This window comes from Sapajus apella, unplaced genomic scaffold (assembly GCF_009761245.1).
Source record: "Sapajus apella isolate SASKATOON/1434 unplaced genomic scaffold, GSC_monkey_1.0 scaffold38, whole genome shotgun sequence".
In the NCBI taxonomy this organism is placed as follows: Eukaryota; Metazoa; Chordata; class Mammalia; order Primates; family Cebidae; genus Sapajus; species Sapajus apella.
In genome coordinates this window covers 21458891-21486110 of record NW_022436978.1, presented here as the reverse complement: position 1 = coordinate 21486110, position 27220 = coordinate 21458891, and the positions used below count along the sequence as shown (strand labels likewise).

The following is a 27220-nucleotide window of genomic DNA, read 5'->3' as shown; positions in this document are numbered from 1 at the left end:
AATTGTTTGATTTTCTCATCGAATTGTAATAAAAGATAACTAATGCCAACAAAACGAAATATTCAGAAAGCAGCCTTCAGTTTCTTCTTTTCTTTCTTTCTTTTTTTTTTTTTTTGAGATGGAGTCTTGCTCTGTCACTGAGGCTGGAGTGCAGTGGTACTATCTGGGCTCATTGCAACCTCTGCCTCCCGGGTGCAACTGATTTTCCTGCCTCAGCCTCCTGAGTATGGGATTACAGGGGCATGCCACCACACCCAGCTAACTGTTTGGATTTTTAGTAGAGACAGGGTTTCACCATGTTGGCCAGGCTGGTTTTGAACTCCTGGCTTCAAGTGATCCGCCTGCCTCGGCCTTCCAAAGTGCTAGGATTACAGGCATTAGCCACTGTGCTTTTGGGTATTTTGAAGTTTGTCTTTGATTTCTTTAAACATGACAATCCTAGCATCATGGATTCCCTACAGCAAGCAAGAATGTTGAGGTGGGAACATCACTTGAACCCAGGAGTTGGAGACCAGCCTGAGCAACATTTCAAGCCCTCACCTCTAAAAAAAAAAAATTCGCCAGGCATGGTAGCTGCTACTTGTGAGGCTGAGGAGGGAGAAATGCTTGCACTTGGAAGACTGAGTCTGCAGTGAGCTGTGATTGCACCACTGACATGCAGCCTGGTGACAGAGCAAGATACTGTCTCAAAAAAACCATTTTTTTTTTTTTTTTTGAGATGGAGTCTCATTCTCTCGCCCAGGCTGGAGTACAGTGGGGCCATCTCAATTCACCTCAATCTCTGCCTCCCAGGCTCAAGCAATTCTCCCACCTCAGCCTCCCGAGTGGCTGGGATTACAGGCGTGCACCACCATACCCAGCTAATTTTTGTATTTTAGTAGAGATTGGGTTTCACCATGTTGGCCAGGTTGGTCTCGAACTCCTGACCTCAAGTGATCTGCCTGCCTCGGCCTCCCAAAGTGCTGGGATTACAAATGAGAGCCACCGCACCGGGCCCCAAAACTCCTTTTTTAAAAGCACTCTGCAGCTGGAGACACGGCCTTCGTCAAACACCTTCTAGGTGCCGGAACTGAAGACAGAGATCGCAGTGGGTGTGGTTCCGCGGCATAGCTCTGCTGTATTCTGTATTCCACATTGTCTCCAGGTTTAAACAGGCCCACACGCCTCAGGCTTCCGATGCTGACTTTGAGATCTTGGTCATGATACCCAAGGCTGAAGGAAGGGTGTTTTCCCAGGCCCAGCCCGGTGTCCTTCGCTGACTGTGTCACTTTGCCCGGAGCTCTGGCAAAACACGGACAGTGACTGGCACTTGTTTGACAGGCAACATGTCTATAATTTCAACGAGGCCTTACTGGAAACCACGAAGTCCACTTTTCCCCGGCGATGAGGCCACGGCTTGTCCAGGTCCAGGCTGTCTTCCGTGCGTTTGTGTATCATGGTGTCATGGCGTTCTTGCTCATCGGCACCGAAACCTTCCCCTAGCTCCAGGAAAAACAGAACTGCTGCAACGGCTTGGAGGCTTCATTTTCTCCTCCAATAACAAAATACTTTGGATAATCTTTCAAAAGTTGGATGATGTTTAAGGGGGAAGTGGACTTCCAGGCTGCTCTGTCTTCTCGGGATACCACATCAGTGTACCAGCAGTGACAAATTCGATCTAAAGATGATGTCATGCTGTAAGAACGCCTGGGGAGAGACATGGATTTTTAAGAATTCTCCTTGTGGAACTGGTGCTCCTAGAACTGTAATGAGAGCAGCCCACTTGTCCCACAGAACTGATGTTTATGGTTTCTTTGAATAGACATAGAAATAGACCTTCCCCGTCTTGAAACTTGAGAAAGTTTCATTTGTCTTATCTAAATTCCCTTCTCATGGAACTAGACATCAGGTCTCTCCGACAGTAGCAAAGAACTGACACTTGCCAGATCACCACATCTGGACAATGAGACCCCTCACTTGTCATGATTGCGTAAGTGGCCACCTGCTTCCTGTTGACCAACTCCTCTTCCTTAACCCTCCCAAATTCCTGTTTCCCACACACGGTTACTTTTCTCTCCTGCTATGTAAACCCCTAATTTTAGGGTCAGTGAGGTGGATTTGAGATGGATCTCCCATTTCTTCGGCTACAGCACCCGATGAAAGCCTTCTTCCCTGGTAGTGCCTGTTTTCTCAGTGATGGCTTTCCATGTGGCAAGCAGCAGGACCTAGACCGAAGCTCGCTGTTTCAGCATGTTAAAGGAAAACTCAGCCGGGTGCAGTGGCTCACGCCTGTAATCCCAGCACTTTGGGAGGCCAAGGCCAGTGGATTGCTTGAGGTCAGGAGTTCAAGACCAGCCTGGCCAACATGGGGAAACTCCATCTCTGCTAAAAATAAGAAATGAGTAGGGTGTGGTGGCACGCACCTGTAGTCCCTGCTACTCAGGAGGCTGAGGCACGAGAATCACTTGAACCTGGGAGGCGGAGGTTGCAGTGAGCTGAGATCGAATCACTGCACTGCAGCCTGGGGCACAAGAGTGGTACTTTGTCTCAAAAAAAGAAAAATTGAAAAAAAAAACTATTCAAATTAAGTTAGTTTAACTGAGCAAAGAATTATTTGCGAATTATTGGGCAGCCTCCCAAGCCAGAGTAGGCTCAGAGGCTCCTGCACAGCCATGGGGTGGAAGAAGATTTATGGACAGAGAAAGGAAGGTGACATGCAGAAAACGGACGTGAGGCACAGATGCAGCTGAATTGGTAACAGCTTGGCATCTGCTTTATTTGAACACGGTTGGAATAGTTGGTCACCTTTGATTGGCCAAAACTTGGTGATTGGTGTGAGAGTAGGGTATAGTCTGTTTATAATTTCATTTAGGTTACAGTTCATGGCATACAGAGAAACCTCTAGGGCAAACCTAAAATATGTCAGGAGGTAGCTTTAGGGAAAGATTAACGCCGCCTTGACGGTAAGACAAGTCCTGACCAAACAGGAAGGGCAGAGAAAGAAAAGGAAAGGCTGCAGGTTCCTGGAGGGCGGGAGGGGCAGGGGACACATCTGTATATACAGTGCTCTATGAACCGCCAGGTGTGGTGGTGCGCCTCTGTAGTCCCAGCTGCTTGGGAGGCTGAGCCATATACATATCCCCTCGGGTGGTGGGAAGAGAGATGGGGACATGCTGCAGTAGAAATATACAGATGTGTGATACAGAATGCAAGGACACTGGTACTAGTTAGCCCACGTCCCTGGAGAAGCAGGGGGCCCCTTAGGAAGCCTGCCTTTGGGTTAGCGGCACATTTGCCCAGTGTGGGGCAGAAGCGAGCACTCGTACCCTTCAGGTGAAGATGTGAGGTGGGAAATTTCCAGGAAATATAGAAAGAACCTCATCTGAAGATTAAAACGGGACACTATGGTCTAGATTTTTTTTTTTTTTTTGAGATGGAGTCTCAGTCTGTCCCCCAGGCTGGAGTGCAGTGGCTCCGTCTCAGCTCACTGCAACCTCTGCCTCCTGGGTTCAAGTGATTCTTGGGCCTCAGCCTCCCAAGTAGCTGGGACTACAGGCATACACCACCACACCCGGCTAATTTTTGTATTTTTAGTAGAGATGGGGTTTCACCATGTTGGCCAGGCTGGTCTCGAACCCCTGACCTCAAGTCATCCTCCAACGTTGGCCTCCCAAAGTGCTGGGGTTACAGGCATGAGACACTGCACCCAGCCAGAAATATCGAAACAATAGACACTAAGATGTATCTTGGTTAAATGACTGCATTCTAGAGCTTAAAAATGGGAGTGAAGGGGAAAATTTCTAGGCAGAAAAATCAGATCATTTATAAGGTAGAAAATCCATCTGGCTTCAGGTTCCCATCTTTTTAGCCATCCAACCATCCATCCACTTTTCCATCAACAGATGCACATAGAGAGACACTGTTATCTGGAACCAAGGTCACGCAGTATTCATTTTTATTTTTTATTTCTATTTTCAGAGATGGGGTCTCATTATGCTGCCCAGGCTGGAGTGTAGTCTCCTACGGCCCAGTGGCGTGACCATAGCACACGACAGCCAAGAACCGCTGGACTCAAGAGGTCCTCCCGCCTCAGCCTCTCAAGAGCTGGGCCTGCAGAGGCACGCGGCCACACCCAGAGTAGTCACGGTGGTAATTCTGAGGACACAGATCTTGGATGCTTTGTATGGTTTATTCCTAGTAACTTCGTTATGACTTGATTTTTTTCATATTGTTTATGTTTTTAAAACTGCTATGATGGAAAATTTTGAGAGTCATTTAGTTATATTTGAGTGAACTGATGTTCAGTTTGCAAAAAGTTTTTTGTTCATATTCTTCAAAAATAGAAGAAGAGGGACAGTCTAAAAATAGTTTAAAGATACTGCTTTTCGTCAGGGAAGTAACAGAAAAAGGAATCCAGTTCAGCAGGCAACCTGAATGCCTGCAGCAGCATTACACGTTTTAGTCTGGATCAGTCAGCTTCTGCTGTGGTAACGAGCAATCCCAGCATCTCATGGCTTCAGTAATGAACAATTACTTCTTGGTCTTGAGGGTTGAGAGTTAACTTTGCATCTCCTGGGCTCTGCTGGCATCATGGATCTTCTGTTTCAAAGAATCCAGATTGAAAGAGTAACCTTTGATGATACTGATGTGGATAAAATACTCGACCCATAGGTGAGCCTGAGAAGGGACGAGCAGAAATAAGAAAGTTTGAACAGGCGCTGTAACATGCCACAGGAGCCTTGATTCCATGCTGTTTTATCCAGTTTATCCATTTATGTCCCTAATACGGTTTCAGTGTGTCACCAAATCTCATGTTGCTTTGTAGTCCTCAGTGTTGGAGGTGGGGCCTGGTGGGAGGTGGTTGGATCGGGGCTGGGGGCAGATTTCTCATGAGTGGTTTAGCTCCGTCCCCCTGGGTGCTGTCCTCATGACAGTGATTTAGTTCTTGTGAGATCTGGACATTCAGAACTGTCAGCACCTCTCCCTCTTCCTCCCTGCCTTCTACCCTCTCTCTCTCTCTTTCTCTCTCTCTTTCTCTCTTTCTTTCTTTCTTCAAAACTGTGAAGCACCTCTCTCCTTCCCTTCCCTTTCCTGCCTTCCTTCCCTTCCTTCCTTCCCTCCCTTTTCTTTCCTTCTCTTTTTCTTTTTTTTTTTTTTTGAGACGGAGTTTCGCTCTTGTTACCCAGGCTGGAGTGCAATGGCGCGATCTCGGCTCACCGCAACCTCCGCCTCCTGGGTTCAGGCAATTCTCCTGCCTCAGCCTCCTGAGTAGCCGGGATTACAGGCGTGCGCCACCATGCCCAGCTAATTTTTTGTATTTTTAGTAGAGACGGGGTTTCACCATGTTGACCAGGATGGTCTCGATCTCTTGACCTTGTGATCCACCCGCCTCGGCCTCCCAAAGTGCTGGGATTACAGGCTTGAGCCACTGCGCCCGGCCTCCTTCTCTTTTTCTTTCTTTCTTTACTTCCTCTCTTTCTTCCTTTCTTTGCTTTCTTTTTTTTCTCTTCTTTGTTTCTTGATGGAGTTTTTGCTCTTATTGCCCAGGCTGGAGTGCAGTGGCACAATCTCAGCTCACTACCACCTCTGCCTACTAGGTTCAAGCAGTTCTTCTGCCTCAGCCTCCAAGTATCTGGGATTACAGGTATGTGCCACCAAGCCCAGCTAATTTTATAGACATGAGGATTCACTATGTTGGCCAGGCTGGTCCCTAACTCCTGATTTCTGGTCATCCGCCTACCTTGGCCTCCCAAATTGCTGAGATTACCGGCGTGAGCCACTGTACCCAGCCGTGTCTGTGTATTTTTAGTAGAGATGGGGTTTCACCATTTTAGCCAGGCTGGTCTTGAACTCCTGACCTCAAGTGATCCACCTGCCTCAGCCTTCCAAAGTGCTGGGCTTACAGGAAGCCACCGTGCCCAGACTAGAATCTTTCAAAGGCAAGTTACTAATGATTCCAACTAGTCCAGAATGCTGGTGACAGCATTTACCCATGTGGGCTTTCTGACCCTATGAGGCTGAGGGGAGTCCTGGGTGGACATCGTAGGCGGAGGGGATTTACTGCCAGGAGGAAAGCCGGGCCGGTTACAACACAAGGCGGCAGTCCAAATGCAATTAACACCTCAGGGAATGCTAATTCACAGATAACTCTGGCTGTGGTTCATCATGGGGGTCCCAGGAGGGGAGGCAGTGGGCACACCTCCCACTAAGATCTCATATCCCACCATCCCCAAGCCAGGAAGCAGAGGTCTGAATCAAGGCACCATGCTAGGCAGTCATGATCACAGCCAGGAATTACTTGGCACACCCAGAGTTCCTTGACTGACGGAGAGGCATGTTTCCCTGAGGGAAGACGCTGCAGAACTGTCACATATGGACAGTGCATAGCTGGGTGTGGTGGCATGTGCCTACAGTCCCAGCTGCATGGGAGGCCAAGGTGGGAGGTCACCTGGGTCCAGGAGTTGGAGGCTCTAGTAAGGTACAACAGCACCTGTGAAAAGTTACTGCACTTCGGCCTGGGCAACATGGCGAGATCCCTCTACAAAAACGCACATGGGCAGTGGGACACCTCCTCCCACCCTTCTCTGCAGCCGCTCCCCCAGTGCCTGTGCTCTTTTTTTTTTTTTTTTTTTGAGATGAAATCTCTCTCTTGTCCCCCAGGCTGGCGTGCAGTGGTGCGATCTCAGCTCACTGCAACCTCTGCCTCCTGGTTCAAGTGATTCTACTGCCTCAGCCTCCTGAGTAGCTGGAATTACAGGCATGTGCCACCACGCCTGGCTAATTTTTGTATTTTTAGTAGAGACTTTATTTCACTCTGTTGGCCAGGCTGGTCTCGAGCTCCTGACCTCAGGTGATCTGCCCACCTTGGCCTCCCAAAGTACTGGGATTACAGGTGTGAGCCACCACGCCTGGCCAACTCTCCAAATCTTTTACAGCAAAATTGGCTCTGAGCAAAACTGGAGACTGTTGGAATGCCATTCCCATCTGCCAGCATGGAGGCTTATTGGGGGCAGAGTATATATGGGGTTCTGACCCTAGTTCATCTCATGGTAGGCCCACTGGGGCCTAAGCCCATCCTGTGACTGTACCACAGTTCCCGAAAATATTATTGGAATGCACAGCTGCAACACACTCCAGAATCTTCACATCGGCTCCCTGACCTGAGAAGCAATAACTACTATAGTAGGAAGAACCCAGAGGATGAACTGGTGTCCCCTCTCCCTAACAAAACAGAAATGTGAAACAAGACTGCAGACCTGGTGGAGCTGCAGGAATTTATGGCATTACCAAAGATCCAGAAGAAACAGATTTCGTGATTATATTATATGCCCATCCTATACCTTGGCTTCAAACAGCATAGAGAATGATGAGGGGTCATGGTCAAGTTAATGAGGTGGTGATTTCAATTTGCTTAGTATTCCAGGGACGATCTCCTCACCGAAGCAAATTAACATATCTCCTGGCAGGCCTTGGGTTTAACACTGCTCACCTGGCGAAAGCGTTTTCCCCAGTAGGATAAGCAGGTGTGCCATTTCCTGAGGGTATGTGGCACAACCTTACTTTCTTACTCAAGGTCAAGTTCATCATCTTCAACTCTTTGTCTCTAGGAATGAGGAAATCTGGAGAGCTTCTTTGGATTTTGGAGGCAATGTGGCTCACATTTAAATAGCTTGCTTTGACCCATTTACTGGGAAATCTGAAAAGCAACTTTGGTCCATGGTTAATGTTTGTTACTGTGTCCATCCACGCTGAGTGGAGGACAAGGCTCCCTGTGTGTGCTTGGAACTGGTGGTGGGCGTGAGGGATGGTGCTGTCAGAGGCCTGAAAGACAGTCTGATGGCCTCTGCATCTCCTAAGTCGGGCTCCGGGAAGAACTGTGGGGAGTCTCTCACATCATGAAACCAGAAAATGAGAATAGACATCTCACATTTCCTCTTAAGCTGAATAAGAGCTTACCTCGTCCTGATGTTAAGAGCTGCTCAAGGAGTTTGTTCATTCCACTGCGAGCCTGCCTTGTAGCAAGGGGGCTTATTTATTAACCTAACGGCAGAGACCCGCTTACTTTAAAATAAGCAGTGAAAGGGCGAAGCAGAGAAGAAAGATGGCAGATGGGGGTGAAAACGGGTATGATCACTGGCAGTACATAAAGTTAACACTTCCCTCTTATTCATAAAAAGAAGTGGATACTCGGCTGGGTGTGACAGCTCACACCTGTAATCCCAGCACTTTGGGAGGCCAAGGAGGGCAGATCACTTGAGGCCAGGAGTTTGAAACCAGCCTGACCAACACAGTGAAACCCTGTCTCTACTAAAAATACAAAAAAAATTATCCTTGTTTGACAATGGGTGTCTGTAATCCCAGCTACTCAGGAGGCTGAGGCAGGATTGCTTGAACCTGGGAGGTGGAGTTGCAGTGAGCTGAGATCATGCCACGGCACTCCAGCCTGGCGTCAGAGTGAGATTCTGTCTCAAAAAAAAAAAAAAAAAAAAAAAAAAGAAACTTTTATCACCCAGAGATAACCGCTGCTAGCATAAGGCCTATTCGAATCTAGTCTTTTTCCTATGCTACAAATATGACATGTGTTTATGTATTTAAGTGGGATAATAGTGTATATTGTTATTTATAGTCTGTTTTCGAAGTTTTCATTATGGCGATCATCTTTGCCTGCCGATACACACACACACACACACACACACACACACACACACACACACACGACAGAATCTTGCTCTGGCTGGAGTGCAGTGGTGTGACCCCCGCCTCCTCGGTTCAAGTGGTTCTCCTGTCTCAGCCTTCTGAGTAGCTGGGAATATAGTCCTGCACCACCACGCCTGGCTGCTTTTTTTTTATTTTTACTTTTATTTTTAGTAGAGACGGGGTTTCACCATGCTGGCTAGGCTGGTCTTGAACTCCTGACCTCAGGAGATCCACCTGCCTTAACTTCCCAAAGTGCTGGATTACAGGTGTGAGCCACTGCATGGCCGTCAATAAATATTCTTAAGCCATATGATTTCTATGGGTACGTAGAATTCTCTCAAACAGAAAATGGCAGAAATTTCTCAACCAGTGCCTTATTGTTCTGCACGTATGGACCAGTGCGCTGGCACAGGCTACGTGCCATGACAGAAAATTCGGTGGGTCTGCTTCACAGCGAGTCTCACCACACATGGCTTTACTGGATGCCTGCGTGCTATTGGAAGACGTCGGAGATCAACAGATATTCTACGTATTAAAGTAACTTAAGATTTTCTTCTCTGTAGATTTCTCTAGTTCCTCTTTCTGACATTAGCCATAGTAACTAATATTTATATCACATTTTAATGTAACCTCTGTCGGTTCTTGGAATAACATTTGTGCAGCAATTAATTTCACCTAAAAGACACAACACAGACGGAAAACAATATTATTACAATGCCACTGATGTGAGTCATTCATTTGGGAGATACTTACTGAGAGCCTAAAATAAAACCATCGAGGCAGGCAATATTCTACAAACACTGAGCTTCCATAATGTACAAGGATACGAAGAAATATAACTTCTTTTAAAGGACTGGCTTTCTTTTTTTGAGATGGAGTTTTGTTCTTATTGCCCAGGCTGGAGTGCAGTGGTGCAATCTCAGCTCACTGCAACCGCCGTCTCCTGGGTTCAAGCGATTCTCCTGCCTCAGCCTCCCAAGTAGCTGGGATTACAGGCATGTGCCGTCATGCCTGGCTAATTTTGTATTTTTATTAGAGACGGGGTTTCTCCATGTTGGTCAGGCTAGTCTTGAACTCCTGACCTCAGGTGTTCCGCCCGCCTCAGCCTCCTAATGTGCTGGGATTACAGGTGTGAGCTACCACGCCCCACCTAAAGGATTTCCTTTCTATATAGAGATATAAGACATAGAACCAAGAGTCTATGACAGGACAAAAGAGGTCATGAGGCAGTTTCCAATGATGAATACCACAGGCCATAGGGGCTGTCATTGTTTTAAAGATTGGTCCCTAAGGATGGGAACAGTTGGAAAAGGCTTCATGGGAAAAACACTAAATCTTAAAAGGATTGAGAAGATAGAAATAAAAGGGGAGAGCTTTCACAAAGGCTGGAAGACAAGCTCCTTTCTCCATCGGGAACAGTAAGTTGAGCTCACAGGATGAGTAGGCGTGGGAGGTAGTCTGAAGGCTGGATCACTGCGGGGTAGAAGAGGCCCTGGAGTGCCAGTCCATCGCGGCCTGGGCTCCACCCTGAATCGTGAGAGGGGGTTTGGAGCAGTGGGGTGACATGGTGGCGCGACACCCTGGTGTGGCAAAAGTCAGTTCAGAGTCTTCACGTCTCTTAAAACCTCTGTAGCAGGACTTTGAATTGATGTTGGACAGCTGTTTACCCATCGTCTTCTTTCCTCCTGCTTACTGACTGGGACTCACTTGCAGAAACTGGCCTACCAGTAAAATAGTTACAAATTCCTACGTAGGCTGGGCACAACGGCTCACACCTGTAATTCCAGCACTTTGTGAGGCCGAGGTGAGCGGACCACGTGAGCCCAGGGGTTCAGGACCAGCTTGGGCAACACAGCATGACTCTGGCTCCAAAAAAAAGGAAAAAAAGTTAGCCAGGCGCAGTGGTGCGCGCCTGTAGTCCCAGTGCTTGCTGAGGAGGCTGGGGTGGGAGGATCACGGGGGCCCAGGAGTTTGAGGCTGCAGTGAGGTATGATTGTGCCACTATGCTATACAGCCTGGGCAACAAAGTGAGAAAAAAAAAAAATTTAGATGTAGAATCTGCAAAATCAAGTTTAAATAGTCCAGTAATTGAACCAGATGTTTTCCTAAAATGTCACGATTAAGACCGTCATAATTCAGGGAAGCTTCTTTTACTAACATTTTTGTCTTGATAACTTTTTATATTATAAAACAAATGTGATATCATTGGAAACATTTTGGAAATAGAAACAAAATCTTATAACCTAATCCCAAACATAACTATTTAAATTTTCCATCTTGTCAAAATGCATATTTATTTTTACCCCATTGCAATAATGTTATATAAGCATAGCAAGCATGTTAAGCAGTATTCTATAAGCATATTAAATCAATCATTTTCATAATTATCATTCTAAGTTTGTATAAGCATCTTTGAGTAGATGTATCCAATTTAACAATTTCTCTATGCTTAGATGTTTTCTATTTTTCCCTGCTTTGATTCCAGCTGTTGCGCCACTGGCATTTTGGTGCACAGAGATGGGACTCAAGTGTGACATGTCCTCAGTCCTCTGAGAGGCCATGGATGGGACCTGTGGTGATCAGAGGCCTCAGATTAGTAGCCTCTGGCTGCAAGATGCATCCTTGACTGATCGTTGTACAAATATCATTTTCAATGTGCGCCACTATATGAAAACAGTCTGAATGCATTTTTACAGTGATGCGACTTTCATTTCCATTACTATTACTAGTCATTGAACTTGTAGTGTTTTTACAATTGAGTTTTAATTAATTTTTTTATAGTTTAATGTATTTTAATAGAAAGCTTTTTTTTCTGAGATGGAGTTTCACTCTCGTTCCCCAGGCTGGAGTGCAATGGCACGATCTCGGCTCACTGCAACCTCCACCTCCCGGGTTCAAGCGATTCTCCTGCCTCAGCCTAGCAGCTGGGACTACAGGCACCCATCACCATGCCCGGCTAATTTTTTGTATTTTTAGTAGAGATGGGGTTTCACTATGTTGGCCAAGCTGGTCTCAAACTCCTGACTTCAGGCAATTCACCTGCCTCAGCCTCCCAATGTGCTGGGATTACAAGTGTGGCCACGGCACCCAGCTTAATAGCAAACTTATAGGAACAGCACAGAAGACACGTGCCTGTAGGACAACTCAGAACATACAGTGAATGGATCGAATCTACTGTCTTGACAAAAATGCTATAAACACGATTTACTCGTTTTTAAAAAAGCCAAATGCTGGCATTGTCCAGAAAAATTCAACAGGTTTATTTACAATTATTACAAAGTCGAATTGCTGAAACTTGTTCACTGAAACATTTTGACTGGCATTAATGCTTCATCCCCCACGTTTATATGAAAAATTCACACACAAATGAAAACAGAAAAACTGCCAATACCTGATTTCCGTCCCCTATTTTTTCACTCACAATCAGATACTTAGGTATCTTTTGACCTCATGGGAAAAAAAAATTGTAACGTTCAGATCTACCAATAACAGGAAGAAAATAGATCTTTTTTTGAGAATGAAATGTTTCCCATGATAGTGGATTCCTTTTTTTTTCTTTTTGAGATGGAGTCTTGCTCTGGTCGCCCAGGCTGGAGTCCAATGGCGTGATCTCGGCTCACTGCAACCTCCACCTCCTGAGTTCAAGCGATTCTCCTGCCTCAGCATCCCAAATAGCTGGGACTACAGGCATGTGCCACCACCCCCAGCTAATTTTGTATTTTTAGTAGAGACGGGGTTTCACCATGTTGCCCAGGCTGGTCTTGAACCCCTGACCTCAAGTGATCCACCCATCTCGGCCTCCCAAAGTGCTGAGATTACAGGTGTGAGGCACCAGGCTGGGCCCATACTGGATTCTTAAGCATATCCTCCACGTGTGCAGCCTGCTAGCGGGATGCCTTCTGGCACAATTGTTACACGTGCGGCATGGATAGCACACAGGTTGGTGTCTTCAAAAAGGCCAACCAGAGAGGCCTCACTTGCCTCCTGCAAAGCACTGATACCTGTGCTCTGGAAGTGCCTACCTGTTTTAAAGTCCCGAGCAGTGTCTCGCAGCAGACGCTGGAAGGGAAGTTTGCAAATCAGGTCAGTGGGTAACATCTCACCAAGAGCCAGTACTAGGCCTTGAGGATGAACCAGGGTTCTTCACCCCTCCAGTAGAGGGCGCACTCCTGTGCGTGGCTTTTGCAGCCAGCTGCTTCCTGGGTGCTTTCCTGCTGGTGGATTTGCGGTCAATCGCCTTTGTACCAGCCATGGTATAGAGCCCCCTTTACTCACCCCCTTCTCCTTCTGCTGGAGCTCCGCGAGCGAGAGGCAGTGCTGTGTTGGAGTGCGACCCCTGAGTTTTAATCAATGTTTAAAGCAATACTTGAGGCTGGGCACAGTGGCTCACGCATGTAATCCCAGAATTTTGGGAGGCCAAGGCGGGTGGATCCCTGGAGGTCAGGAGTCAAGATCAGCCTGGCCAACACGATGAAACCTTGTCTCTCAAAAAAAAAAAAAAAAAAGAAAAAACGAATTAGCTGGGCGTGATAGTCCCAGCTACTCTGGAGGCTGAGGCAGGAGAACTGCTTGAAACCGGGAGACTGAGGTTGCAGTGAGCCCAGAAGATGCCACTGCATTCCAGCCTGGGCAACAGAGGGAGGCTCCGTCTCAAAAAAGAAAATCAATACTTGCACATCATAAAAATGAAATTGGGCCGGGTGCAGTGACTCATGCCTGTAATCCCAGCACTTTGAGAGGCTCAGGTGGGTGGATCACGAGATCAAGAGATCGAGGCCATCCTGGCCAACATGGTGAAACCCCATCTCTACTAAAAACACAAAAATTATGTGTGAAAGTGGGTGCCTGTAATCCCAGCTACTCGGGAGGCAGGGGAATCACTTGAATTGGATGCAGAGGTTGCAGTGAGCCGAGATTGTGCCATTTCACCCCAGCCTGGGCAACAGAATGAGACTCCATCTCAAATTTAAAAAAAAGAAATCATACAGAAAGCTAAAAAGTAGCAGTGTATTAGTCTGTTTTCACACTGCTGACAGACATACCTGAGACTGGGCAATGTTCAAAAGAAAGAGGTTTATGGGGCTCACAGTTCCATGTGGCAGGGGTGGCTTCACCATCATGTGGGAAGGTGAAAGGCACGTCTCACATGGAGGCAGACAAGAGAAGAGGGCTTGTGCAGGGAGACTCCATTTGTAAGACCATCAGCTCTCATCAATGACATTCATTCACTATCACAAGAACAGCACGAGAAAGACCGTCCCCCATGATTCAATTACCTCCCACTGGGTCTCTCCCACAACACATGGAATTCAAGGTGAGATTTGGGTGGGGACACAGCCCAGCCCTATCAGGTAGTAGCTTCTCCTCTAACCTCAGGCTTTCTGTTCCTCACCGCAGATCCTGGCTGTCACTAGTTTCTTGTGTATTGCTCAAGAGACATCCTAAAGCCAAACAAGTGGGCATGCATACACATATGTACATCTTCAGGGGCCACGTTAAAAATATTTACCTCGGGTACAACCACCCGGAAGGAGGCCCTGGTGTACAGGATGTGCCAAAGTGCCTGCTGTCTACTACCAGTCTTGTGTTTATTCCTTGCTTTTATACATGAATTTGCCTAAGTTGCTTTTTTCATAGTGATAGTTGGAGATCGTTCCACATCGGCACAAGTAGAGCGACTTCACTCTTCAATGGTGCTGTATTTCACCCACTTTCTGCGGAAGGATCTCCAGGTTTTCCCCAGACTTTTGTTACTTGAAACAGTGCTGTAACAAATGTCTTTACACAGCCTGAATTTATCTATCCGTGGCGTAAATGTCTAGAGAAGGGAATGCTGGGGAAACAGTATGCACGTATAACATTATCATTGGCATTATTACATTTCCTTCCACCAGCAATGTACATGAGGGCCTAATTTCCCAAACGCAGGCTGACTCGGTATATCTTTATCAGCCCGAAGCATGAAAGACAGTATGTCACTGATTCGGTTTGCATTTAATCTAAGATTAAATTTTAAGTTTTGTAAAACCAAGTTTATCTCTGTCATTGGAGAAGACATCCATGAACCTGAAAGGCAACAAGCTGATGAGACTGAATTCAAGGCGAAAGGTCGCTGAGAGTGTCTGCCAACGAGGACGATGACAATAGCGTCTGGGTTTTCGCTCAGTGTCACCTCCTTCTCTGTAGAGACGGACAGCATTTGGGAGTGGCGAGTTATAGGGAAGTTTGTGGTGCTTGAGACACGCTTGAGGGTATGGGAATCTCAAGACAGGTCTGGAGAACAAGGGAGAGTAACAGAAATAATTTAGGAAAGCAAAAAGAACTTAAAGATTATCTGATCTGGGAGAGGCTTACAAAAATTAGCGTTTCAATTGACTATTTCCCGCTATTTCTGCGTTTCATTAACCGGCAGGGATCACTGGACACTCTGCCCTGAAATATGTTGGGTGTAGTTAGGGAACCTCACAGGCATCGAACCTGTCTTGTGGTGTTTTGGGGGGAATGAGATGTGCTGTGACAGGCTCTGCTTAAATATCAGTCTCCAGCCCAACCCCAGTTCATTTATTCTGAGGAAGTGATGAGCAACACAGGAATATCTGTGTCTGCCTCCAAAATCCTCACATCAGGCTGCTGAACATTCGACATGGGAACTTTGAATCACATGGAAGAGACTCTAAAGGCAGAGAAAAACAGAAAGCCTCACGATGCCCTGAAAAAACCTTGACCATCCCTGAGTTCCCCCAATACGCAAGAAAACCTGAACTATCATTGCTCTCTGTGTACACACACACACACACACCCTATCCTCACTGGATGTTGTGTTCTCTCTGTGTACACACACACACACACACACCAATCCTCACTGGATGTTATGTTATCTCTGTGCGCGCGCGCGCGCGCACACACACACACACACACACACACACACACACCCCAATCCTCACTGGATATTATCTCTGCACGCGCGCGTGCACACACACACACACACACACACACACCAATCCTCACTGGATGTTATCTCTGTGCGCGCGCGCACACACACACACCCCTCTATCCTCGCTGGATGTTATGTTCTCTGTGTGTATACACACACACACACACACACACACACACCTCTGTCCTCACTGGATGTTATGTTCTCTCTGCGCGCACGCACGCACACACACACACACACAGACACACACACACCCCTCTATCCTCACTGTATGTTATGTTCTCTCTGTGCGCACACACACACACACAAACACACACCCCTCTATCCTCACTGGATGTTATGTTCTCTCTGTGCACACACACACACCCCTCTATCCTCACTGGATGTTATGTTCTCTCTGTGCACACACACACACACACACACCCCTCCTCACTGGATGTTATGTTCTCTCAGCACACGCATACACACACACACGCCCACCCACACACGCGCACATACACACACACACCCATCCTCACTGTATGTTATGTTCTCTCTGTGTGCGCACACACACACACACACACACACGCACCCCTCTATCCTCACTGGATGTTATGTTCTCTCTGTGTGCACACACACACAAACACACACCCCTCTATCCTCACTGGATGTTATGTTCTCTCAGCGCACGCATACACACACACACACACACACACCCATCCTCACTGTATGTTATGTTCTCTCTGTGCACACACACACACTCACACATACACACACCCCTCTATCCTCACTGGATGTTATGTTCTCTCAGCGCACGCATACGCACACGCCCACACACGCGCGCACATACACACACACACACACCCATCCTCACTGTATGTTATGTTCTCTCTGTGCGCGCGCGCGCACACACACACACACACACACACACACCCCCATCCTCACCGGATCTTATGTTCTCTCTCTGTGTATTCTGAGCTTCCGATGTTGGAGTGAGGCGAGGTTTGTTAGGGTCACACCGGAGCCCACGGCGCGATGGCAGAAGAGCCCCACGGTGGGTTCCAGGTCCGCACATCGAGTCCCGCCCCCACCGGATCGGGGACGTCACCGCTCCCGTCCTCCGCTGTTTCAAAACCCAGCGGTTTTAGCCCCAGGCCCGCTTCGTGCGGCCTCCTCGGAGCTGCCCCGCTCGGATCCAAGCGCCGCGGCGGTGTTTTCTCGGGTGTTCCCTGCGGCCGCCAAGGCCCCGCTCCCGGCCCCTCCCGGCGCTGCGGCTGGGGCTCTCCCCCGGGCCCCCCTCCCCTTCCCGGCGCTCCCCCCACCCGCCCCTCGGCGCTCCCCCTCCCCCTCCCGGCGCTCCCCCCTCCCCCTCCCGGCGTTCTCCCTCCCCCGGCGCTCCCCCTCCCCCCCGGGGGCTCCCCCCCGCCGCTCCCCCCACCCGCCCTCAGGCGCTCCCCCTCCCCCCCCCAACGCAGTGCTCCCCCCTCGCCCTCCGGCGCTCCCCTTCCCCCTCCCCCCCTCCCGGCGCGGTGCTCCCCCCCGCCCGGCGCTCCCCCCATCCGCCCCCCGCGCGGCGCAGCAGCTGGGCCCAAGACTCGCCATTGGGTTAAAACAGCAGCGTCGCCAGCCCCAGCCCCAGCCCCGCGCCGCCGTCCCCGCCCCGCGCGCACTCGGCTCCGGCGGCGCGGTCCGCTCCTCTCCGGCCGCAGCTGCGTCCTCGCGCTTGGGGCGGCCATGCAGCGCCGGGGCGCCCTGCTGGGAATGCCGGGCGGCAGGAAGATGGCCGCGGGGGACCTGGGCGAGCTGCTGGTGCCCCACATGCCCGCCATCCGCGTGCCCAGGTCGGGGGACCGCGTCTACAAGAGCGAGTGCGCCTTCTCCTTCGACTCCCCCGTAAGTCGGCGCCGGGGGCGGGGGCCGGGCCTGGGACCTGCCCGCGCGGCGGACTCGGCTCCGGGACCCTCGGGGAGCCACAGCCCCTGCGGCCGAGGCCGGGTCCCCGGGCTGCTCCCCAGGCTGGAAGCGCCGCCCCCGGGAAAGACGCGAAATCCCGGCGCTCCCGGCGGGACCCGCACCTCGCAGATGGTTCGCGTCTCCCCCGGGCCGGAGCGCGGGGCAGGAGGGCGGGCCGAGCCCCCCGACCCCGACCGCGGCGCTTCCTTCTCCTCCTGCCCGGGCCGAGCCCCCGCGCTCCCGGGACCACCTGCTTTGCCCGGGACCCCGCTCTCGGCAGCTCTGATGTGCCCTCCGGCTTCTCTTCCTCCACGTCCCATCCCGCCCCCTCCTCCTCTGCGTTTGGTTCGTCGGGGCCGGACGGCGCGGAGGCCCCCACCTGCCATCCCAACACTTTGGGAGGCCGAGGCGGGTGGATCACCTGAGGTCGGGAGTTCGAGACCAGCTTGGCCACCATGGGGAAACTGTCTCTACTAAAAATACAATTAGCCGGGCGTGGTGGCGCGCACCTGTAACCGCAGCTACTCGGGAGGCTGAGGCGGGAGAAGCACCTGAACCCGGGAGGCGCGGAGGTCGCAGGGAACTGAGATCGCGCCACTGCACTCCAGCCTGGGTGACAGCGAGACTCTGTCTCAAAGCAAAACAGAAATGAGAATGTCAGAAGAAACCCTCGGTGCCTCCCCTCGGGCAGCAGAAACAGGGGTTCTGCTGGACTGTGGCAGTTTTCTTAAACCTTCCCCCTCAACCCTTCCAAATGAGCCACTGGGACTGACACGCGCAAGTGTGAATTATTGAAAGTTCAGTCCCGAGTCGTGACCCGGGGAAGGGAGCGGAAGCCGGGAGGGATCGCGGCGGCTGGTGGTGGTTTTCACCTGGTTCTGTGTGAATGTGTGTGTCCGTCTCAAGAGTCAAAACGGGCTTCAAAGTGACTCAGCTGTCTGGCGTTCATCAGGCCTTTCTGAGGACCAGGTTATTTTTATACACCCACTTTAGAGCTCATATGTCACCCGGCAGATCTCAACGCCTCGGGAGGCCCATGGATTGGACGGGCCGAGGCAGGTCTCACAATTGTCTAGTACATTTTATTCATAGTGTGTGGAGTACTGTCAGAGGGGGAAAGAAAGTCCAAATGAGCGGCAACGTTTCCAAAGTTTCCTTTACGATCCATGGGTTGATTTTGTGTGGCTTCGAAGAGTTTTTGCTCCATACGCATTGGAGTCTCAGAATTAGTATCCTCTCTGTGACATTTAGTTTTTTTATTTACCGTAATTGCAGATCATTTGAGGGATAAAATCTAACTCATTTGTTGATCGCTTACTTTGTTTTTTCTTTCAAAAAGACCCACAGAGTGGAGTGTGACAATCGGCAGTCCTTTTATATACAGGATGTGGTCCATGTGTTTGAGAATGCCGTTTTCAGATGGTACGGCCAGCGCCCGGCAGTTCCCACCACTAGCTCCTAAAGGTGGGGAGGGATGAGGGGCCTAACCTCAGGTTCTTACCCCTAGAAGAAGAAAGTGGCCTCAGTCTTTTAGGACAGCACGACATGGAACGTGGGTCAGATGACTTTCTCCATGTTTGATTCGGGCTCTTCTTCAAGTTCTGCTTACAAACTTTGCTCTTGGAAATGCTTGCTGCATGATGTAGTACATGGCAGGTGTGGGGAAAAAAAGCTGATTGTTTTAATTCACTTTCACAAATAGTTATTGGGAGCTTACTCTGTGTGTCTCTAGAATGTTACTATTCTAGAAACATCTTATCCAGTGTAGACTGATTATTTCAATCATATCACAGCAGTTCCTTGGGGGAGACTGGGATTTATTTACAAGGCTGATGAATCAATGTATTTCATTATCTATGTTTCAGGGGAGGAAGGGAAGGAAGGTTTGACAATTCTTAATAATTCTTAAATTCTTAAAGCACAGTGTTTGATAATGAGAAGTTTTTCTTTTTTTTTTAGATGGAGTTTCACTCTTGTTGCCCAGGCTGGAGTGCAATGGTGCAATCTCAGCTCATGGCAACCTCTGCGACTGGATTCAAGCTGTTCTCCCGCCTCAGCCTCCCAGGTAGCTGGGGTTACAGGTGTGTGCCACCATGCCTGGCTACTTGTGTATTTTTTATAGAGATGGGGTTTCGCCATGTTGGTTAGGCTGGTCTTGAACTCCTGGCCTCAAGCAATCTACTCACCTTGGCCTCCCAAAGTGCCGGGATTGCAGGTGTGAGCCACTGCACCCAGCCGGTATTTTGTTATGGTATGTGACACTACACTAAAATTGGATAAGGGTTTCTTCAGCACTGACTGTGTGCCATCTCATACATGTATGCCTGTTAGGAACATAGCAAAATCCATGGTGCTAAACACACTGGAAACTTTAATCCACAAGTGCGGTGGGAGGTCTTAGGGAAAAGGCCAAAGCCAGCTGAGTGGGAAAACAAAATTATCCTTGAATTGGTTACTTTTGAAAGAGGTTACATACAAAGATGGATAGAAAGCATGGGAGAGCAACATTCCAGGGGAGGGAAATTATACCTGCAAAGAAGATATAAAGTGTGAATATTTTCTACTAATTTGCCTGTGATGTATTTGGAAACAAAGATACATTTGGCAAGCAACAAGAAGTGAGGTAGAACCAAGCAGAGAGTAGATGACGAGGAGGTGGAATGGGGAACCTTTCATCTTGCTTGTATAGGGTCAGTTACGGAAAGCTGTTCTTGGTCATGTGACTTAGAGTGGTGCCGGAGGAAGGCTGTGAATCAAGACATCTTTATCACATGCCTGCGTGTCTCAGGCCCGTCTGTAGACCTCTGCCATTCTGCACGTTTGTGGGAGATGAGTACTGTCCCAGCATCTCTCCTGCCTTTTCCCACTGCCGAGGGCCTCACACACAGCAGATGCTCAACAACCGCTGTTTTGGGATAAGGGAGCATTGCGGTCACGTAGCCCTTTGACTTCACCCTAGGCCCACCCAACCACCTTGACGTGTAGCTTCCCCTCTCTATGGCTTGGTTCATTGCACAAGGTCCGTAATGCGCCTTCCCAATGGAGCTTCTTTTCTGTTCTTTTTTTGAGATGGAGTTTCGCTCTTGTTGCCCAGGCTGGAGTGCAATAGCTTGATCTTGGCTCACTGCAACCTCCGCCTACCGGGTTCAAGTGATTCTCCTGCCTCAGTCTCCTGAGTAGCTGGGGTTACAGGCATACACCACCATGCCCAGCTAATTTTGTCTTTTTTTTTTTTAGAGACTGGCTTTCTCCATGTTAGTCACACTGGTCTCAAACTCGTGACCTCAGGTGATCCTCCTGCCTTGGCCTCCCAAAGTGCTGGAATTGCAGGTGTGAGCCACCGCCCCCAGCCGGAGCTTCTTTTCAAGACTAATTTCAAGTGGTTCTTGTTCTATGAATAATTTCCATATCGCGTCCCCCCAGACCCCGTAAGCATTCCTGTCTAACCCCTGGTGACATGTTCACGTGCCTGTCTTTGCCTTTGAGTGCCGGCTTCCTGGAGAGTGGAGGCTTTGTGTTACTCCCATCAGCTGCCTAGCATCTGGCATATACACCAGGACCTCAGTGAAGGCTTTGGAAATGTGTGAATTCCATGGAGTTACAGGCTCTGCACCTGGTGAGGATGAAACACATGGGAAATGATGAGAAAGGAATCATGGGGGATTATCACATAGAATGTGGCAACTTCACCGACTGTGGGGAACAGACGTGATGGAGACAGTCCAGACTGGCTGTTTGAATCCTGTCTCTTCACCCAGTGTGTAACTTCTCAGAGCCCCAGTTTCTCTATTTGTAAAATGGAGACAATAACAACCTATCTCAAAAGGCTGTTTTGTGGATTAAATAAAACATCAAGTGTGTCTGGCCAGTTAGTGATTGCATATATATTTGCTTTAAGAAAGGAAGAAAGGCCGGGCATGGTGACTCACACCTGTAATCCCAGCACTTTGGGAGGCTAAGTTGGGTGGATCACCTGAGGTCAGGAGTTCGAAACCAGCCTGGCCAACATGGTGAAACTCCTTCTCTTCTAAAAATACAAAAATTAGCCAGGCATAGCGGTGCACGCCTGTAATCTCAGCTACTCGCCTGTTTGGGGGCTGCGGTGTGGTGGCAGAAGAATTGCTTGATCCCAGGAAGCGGAGGTGGCAGTGAGCTGAGACTGCGCCACTGTTCTCCAGCCTGGGTGACAGAGCGAGACTCTGTCTCAAAAAGATAAAAAAATGAAAGGAGGAATGAGAGAATGGAAGAAAGAAAGAAAAAGAGGCAATTGCATGTTGTAAGCCCGAGTCTGGTTGTCAGGGTTACGCAGGAAGTTCTGTGTGCTTACGTGGAGGAGGGACATCTTGGTTCACACTTCCGCTCATAGCCTTCCTGGACCAGCATGGACACCCCCTGTCTCTGTGGTTGTTGAGCTACTCATTGTCGGGGTGTACTCTGTCCTGTGTCTCTTCAGTTCTCAGGTGGTCAGCTCCAGTGAGGTGAGCCTCTGGCTTGTCCATGCATGAGACTCATTAATTTTCTTCCTCCCTTCCTTCCCTTCGTTCCCTTCCTTCTCTCTCTCTCTCTCTTTCTCTCTTTCTTTCTTCTTTTCAGAGTCTCACTCTGTCACCCAGGATGGAGTGCAGTGGCATGATCTCGGCTCACTGCAACCTCCGCCTCCCAGTTTCAAGCCATTCTCCTGCATCAGTCTCCCAAGTAGCTGGAATTACAGGCACCCAGCTTACTTTTTGTATTTTTAGTAGAGATGGGATTTCGCCATGTTGGCCAGTCCGGTCTTGAACTCCTGACCTCAGGTGATCCACCTGCCTCGGCCTCCAAAAATGCTGAGATTACAGGATTACAGGCCGGAGCCCCTGTGCCCTGCTGACTCATTTCGTTTTCTAAGACCACCTTCCTCTGTGATCATTTGTCGGGGCTCAGACTTCATCCTTTCCTCTGAAAGTCTGCGTTGGCATCTGTCACAGCACAGTGGCCCCAGCCTGTCCTCACAGTTTGCTCTCCTGCTAATTCTGCCCCCTCCCCACCTGCACTGTAAGTGGAGCTGTTTATGCCTTGCCTTAGCTTGGGTCAACTGAGAATGGGGAGGCTTAGACAAGGCAGTTTATTTTGGAAAGTTATCCCAGGGAACAGAAGTGGAATTATGAGCAAGAGAAGAAGGAGAGCCAGTCTAAGCGTGAGTTATGGAGCTGGCTTCCACAGTGGCAGCTAGAGCTAAGCCTCACTGGGGACTCCCGGGCACCTGCAGAGTGTGCTTCAGAATCGTCTAGTTGAGAACCAGCAGCAGGGAGCGCAGTATTCCCCACGGGCCCCCATCCCCCATGGGTCCACGTTTGTTCTAGAGCTGGAAAAGCCCTCACTGTTCAAGTGTGTATTTGCAGGGACTGAGTCTGATAATGGGAAGTATTTTCACAGGCGGAGCAGGCTTCCCCAGGCTTCATAAGACCAGCAGCAGCTGAGAAACAAGAGGTCCTCAGCGCAGCTGACGCTAAGACTGTGGGGCCACACCTGCTGTGACCGCCCGCTGCACACAGTGGCTGAACCGCGAAGGTGGCCCGAGGGGCTGTGAGATGCAGATAAAGGGTCGCCCTGACTCCACCTCTTCTCCCCTTCCTGCATCAGGACTCTTGTGTAAGAAGGAGCGTTTTTTTCTCATTTTTGGAGGTTCTGAGAAGGCTTGGAGATACTGAGATGTCACTTCTGCTGCTTGGTCTTCCTGGGAGTCTTTGCAAAACTGTGGTGGACAGGGGCCTGACGGGAGTGTCTGGTTTAGATATCCACCAGGAAAGACTTGGAGACCTCCACCTGCTTGCGGGAAGACTTCACGTTGGGGTTCAGTAAATCCTCTGTCTTTCTGTCCTTTCTTCCACAAGTATTTATGGATGAGGCTGTTATTCCCTCAGGCACTGCCAGTAATAAGAATGGCATCTCACGTGAATATAGAGCTATTTTCAGAGCGTTCTCCCTGAACCAGCAGCAACAGCATGTCCGGGGAACTGCTGGTTCTTGGGTCCCACCCCAGACCTGAAACAGAACATCTGCGGGTCGAGGGTAGCAATCTGTGGTTTTTTTTTTGAGGCAGAGTCTCACTCTGTCACTCAGGCTGAATGCAGTGACACAATCTCAGCTCACTGCAACCTCCGCCTCCCGGGTTCAAGTGATTCTCCTGCCTCAGCCTACCGGGTAGCTGGGACTATAGGTACGTGCCGCCATGCCTGGCTAATTTTTGTATTTTTTGTAGAGACGGGGTTTCACCATTTTGGCCAGACTGGTCTTGAACTCCTGACCTCAGGTGATCCGCCCACCTTACCTCCCAAAGTGCTGGGATTACAGGCGTGAGCCACCGTGCCTGGCCATGGTCTGTGTCTTAATAAGCTCTTCGGGTGATTCTGAAGCATGCTGAAGTGATGGGACCCTCCCTGGAGGCCGTACACCTTTCCAAGCCTATGTTGTTATACCTACACGAACTCAGTTAAGCTTCACAACAGCCTGTGTTGTATACTCTTACCATTTTGCAGATGAGGAAACTGAGGCACCAAGATGACCCAGGACGTGGTGGAGGTGGGATATGAATCTAGATTCTGACTCTAGAGTCTGCTTTTAAAAAACCACTTTAACTTGTTTTAAGTGTACAATTGGGCAGGATTAAATTACATCCGCATTGTTGTGTAACTATTGCTACTGTTGATACCTAGTTTTCCATCATTCCGAACTGAAACTCTGTATCCATGTGACAATAAAGCCCTACTTTCCCTTCTCCTGGCCCCTTGTAATGGCCTTCCGTCTTTATGAATTTGCTTATTCTAGGCACCCCGTTTGTGTCTGGCATATTTCACTTAGCAGAACGTTCTCAAGGTTCAGTGTTGTAGCATGTGTCAGAATTTCCTTCCTTATTAAGGCTGAATAATATTCCATCACATGTAGGTGCATGTATTACATTTTATTTGTCCATTCATCTGTTAATGGACATTGGGTTGTTTGTTCCTTTTGACTGTTGTGGATAAAGCTGCTTCGATTGTTGGTGTACATGTCTTTGTTTGAGTTCCTGAAGATTCTCTGCGTTTTACCATTGTACTATGCACGTTGCTTTGCAGGCAATGAGACTTCCCATCCTAATGCTTACTTGTAGGGAGGAAAAAAAGTTAATTTAGGATCTCTGTGGAAAACTCTTCCTCCGAGTGGATAAACTGATACAGGCAGTAAAGCAAAAATTTAGGAGCATATAGACATTTTTTTCCACTTTGAAGATATAAACTTAAAGTAAATCTTATTAGTTTCATGTCAGAAGTTTCCTTCCAAAAGCAGCTAGCTGAAAGATTGTTCTCCAGCAGTGATTCTCCAGCTTTTTGACCTCTTTATACTCTTAAATATTTTTGAAAACTGCAAAAAGCTTTTGTGGGATTTCTGTTGCTATTTGCCATATTAGAAATTAGAACTGAGAAAAATTTAGAACAATTCAAACAATTTCATTCTGTTAGCTTTTGAAATGATGATGCCATTGCATGTCATGTAGCCTTGGAAAAATGCCACTGTATGCCATGAGAGAGAGGCAAATAACTTCATGTCACGAAGATAGTTTTGACCTCCCAAATTACTTACAGAGTCTCTCTGGGGTGTCACAGTAAGGTTTCAAAGTAAGGTTCCCGGGCCTTACTTTGAAAATCAAAGTTCTAGAATTTAGGCAAGAAGACATCACCACTTATCCCAGTCACATACTTCACCTGAAATGTAGCTTTTATGGGTTTACATTACATTATTATCTTAATTTTAGCTTAACCATAGATGTTGTATGTTGCATGCACATTCTTTTTGAAGCAAATTAAAATTTAGAGAATTTGATGGACACTTTTTGAAAAAATTAGCACTACTTGAGCTAGGAATTGACTATTTCGGAGACAGGAGTTTTTTTAAATTCTCTGAACTGTGAGTTTCATTGTAGGGTAACTTGGCTGGGCTGTTTCTTTGGGGAAACTTAAATGTTAGTGTCTTGATTTTTTTTCCTTTGGCTACCAGTTAGGAGACTATTCTAATCTCTTGCCTGGCAAGTATAGAGGCCTGTCTGCCGGCATTCAGGGAACCGGGCGGGTTCCGAGGGTGAAGGTGGTCTCAGCATCTGGGTGTTGGATGCCAGCTGGACATTGCCTGCTGGTTCCCAGCTGTGTCCCTGCTTTGCTAAGCTTCTCCCATCATTGCAGGGATGGCTCCTGGACACTGCATTTCCCAGCGTCCCTTGGTGGCAAGACTCTGATACTGATTCTTCCAGTAAGAGATTTAGAAGGTAAAAGAGGAGAGGCCACTTTGCTATTGCAGTGGTGGCACCGACGTGAGGTTTTCCTAGCAGCTTCTGAGTGTCCTTCTGGGACATAGCCACCTCGGTGGTGGGATCTGATGGCATCTGTGCAGTTTCTGGTGATGCTTGTACATCCCGATTTCCTGAACATAAGCAGTGATTTCTCCGACTGTGGCTCTCACTGCCCTTCCTGTGATTTTGTAAGCTTTTAATTTCCTGTATCAAATCTCTTCTTGCCTGTAATACCTAGAATAGTGTCTATTTTCTGACCAAGTCTGGATTGATACACATACATTCTCTTGGTCCCCATGTATTCAGGACAGTGTGCCTCTATTCTTTTTGTTTGTTTGTTTTTGAGACGGAGTTTTACTCTTGCTGCCCAGGCTGGAGTGCAATGGCATGATCTCGGCTCACTGCAACCTCTGCCTCCCGGGTTCAAGTGATTCTCTTGCCTCAGCCTCCCCAGTAGGCGGGATTACAGGCACAGACCACCATGCCCAGCTAATTTTTGTATTATTAGTAGAGACGGGGTTTCTCCGTGTTGGTCAGGCTGGCCTTGAACTCCCGATCTCCACCCACCTTGGACTCCCAAAGTCTGGGACTGCAGGTGTGAGCCACCGTCCCTGGCCAGTGCCCCTATTCTTAACGGAGCCTGTTCTTCCCCGGCGCTGAGACCTTTGTTTTCACCTGCTTTAGGGAATCACTCTCCAGTTGTCTGCCAGGAGAGGGAGGGGCCACTTGGAGTGGAGGTGGCATTTGGGGCTCGGACGGCTCCGTAGAAAGCCTTTCTCTTTATTTTAGCTCCTTCACCCCATCTTTCAGAGTTACCTGGAATTGCCAGTTCTGGAGTCCTTTGGACATTCTGGGATTAGATCAGGTTGGATCTTGGCTTTCCCTGCTGCTGGCCCAGGAGTCAGCTCCGCCGCCTCTTAGTCCTTTAGCTTTCATTTATCTGTAGCCCAGCTTTCCAAACTTCCTTGCTATAGTTTATGTCTTTAAAAAATCCCTTTGCTGCCCTTTGATTGGGGTTTCAGAAAGCAGTGACATGGATGTCTGCGTGCTGTTTGCCCTCTGTACCCTGAAGTCCTGGTTGTCCCTTCTGGACAGTAGTTAATTACCTTTAAAGTTGTGCCAGTTTTAGAGCTTTGGGATGCAGGAGGTGATGCTGACCCTGTCAGGAAGACGTTTTGGAAAAGCTCATGTTCTCTGCTCGTTTCAAATCTGAATGTATGTGGAACTGTGAATTTGCTCCCCGCCCCCCATTCCTCTTCCTACTGTCTGGGGCTCGGTTAGAGGAGCGTCCCCATTCCTCTTCCTACGGTCCGGGGCTCGGTTAGAGGAGCGCCCCATTCCTCTTCCTACGGTCCGGGGCTCGGTTAGAGGAGCGCCCC

The 27220-nt window shown here is 48.8% G+C and overlaps 1 protein-coding gene and 1 pseudogene across 1 annotated transcript in view; one reads left to right on the top strand and one right to left on the bottom strand.

Annotated features, from left to right (window-relative positions):
- Positions 1-12453: 12453 nt before the first annotated feature.
- On the bottom strand, positions 12454-13098 carry LOC116564674 (annotated as a pseudogene).
- A 4166-nt stretch (positions 13099-17264) lies between these two features.
- The window catches only part of USP13 (ubiquitin specific peptidase 13), an 88302-nt gene continuing 78346 nt past the window's right edge, over positions 17265-27220 (top strand). Inside the window, exon 1 of the mRNA XM_032298586.1 lies at positions 17265-17482. Coding sequence (XP_032154477.1) covers positions 17324-17482 — 159 coding nt within the window. The 5' untranslated portion in view covers positions 17265-17323. The remainder of the gene's footprint in view (positions 17483-27220) is intronic.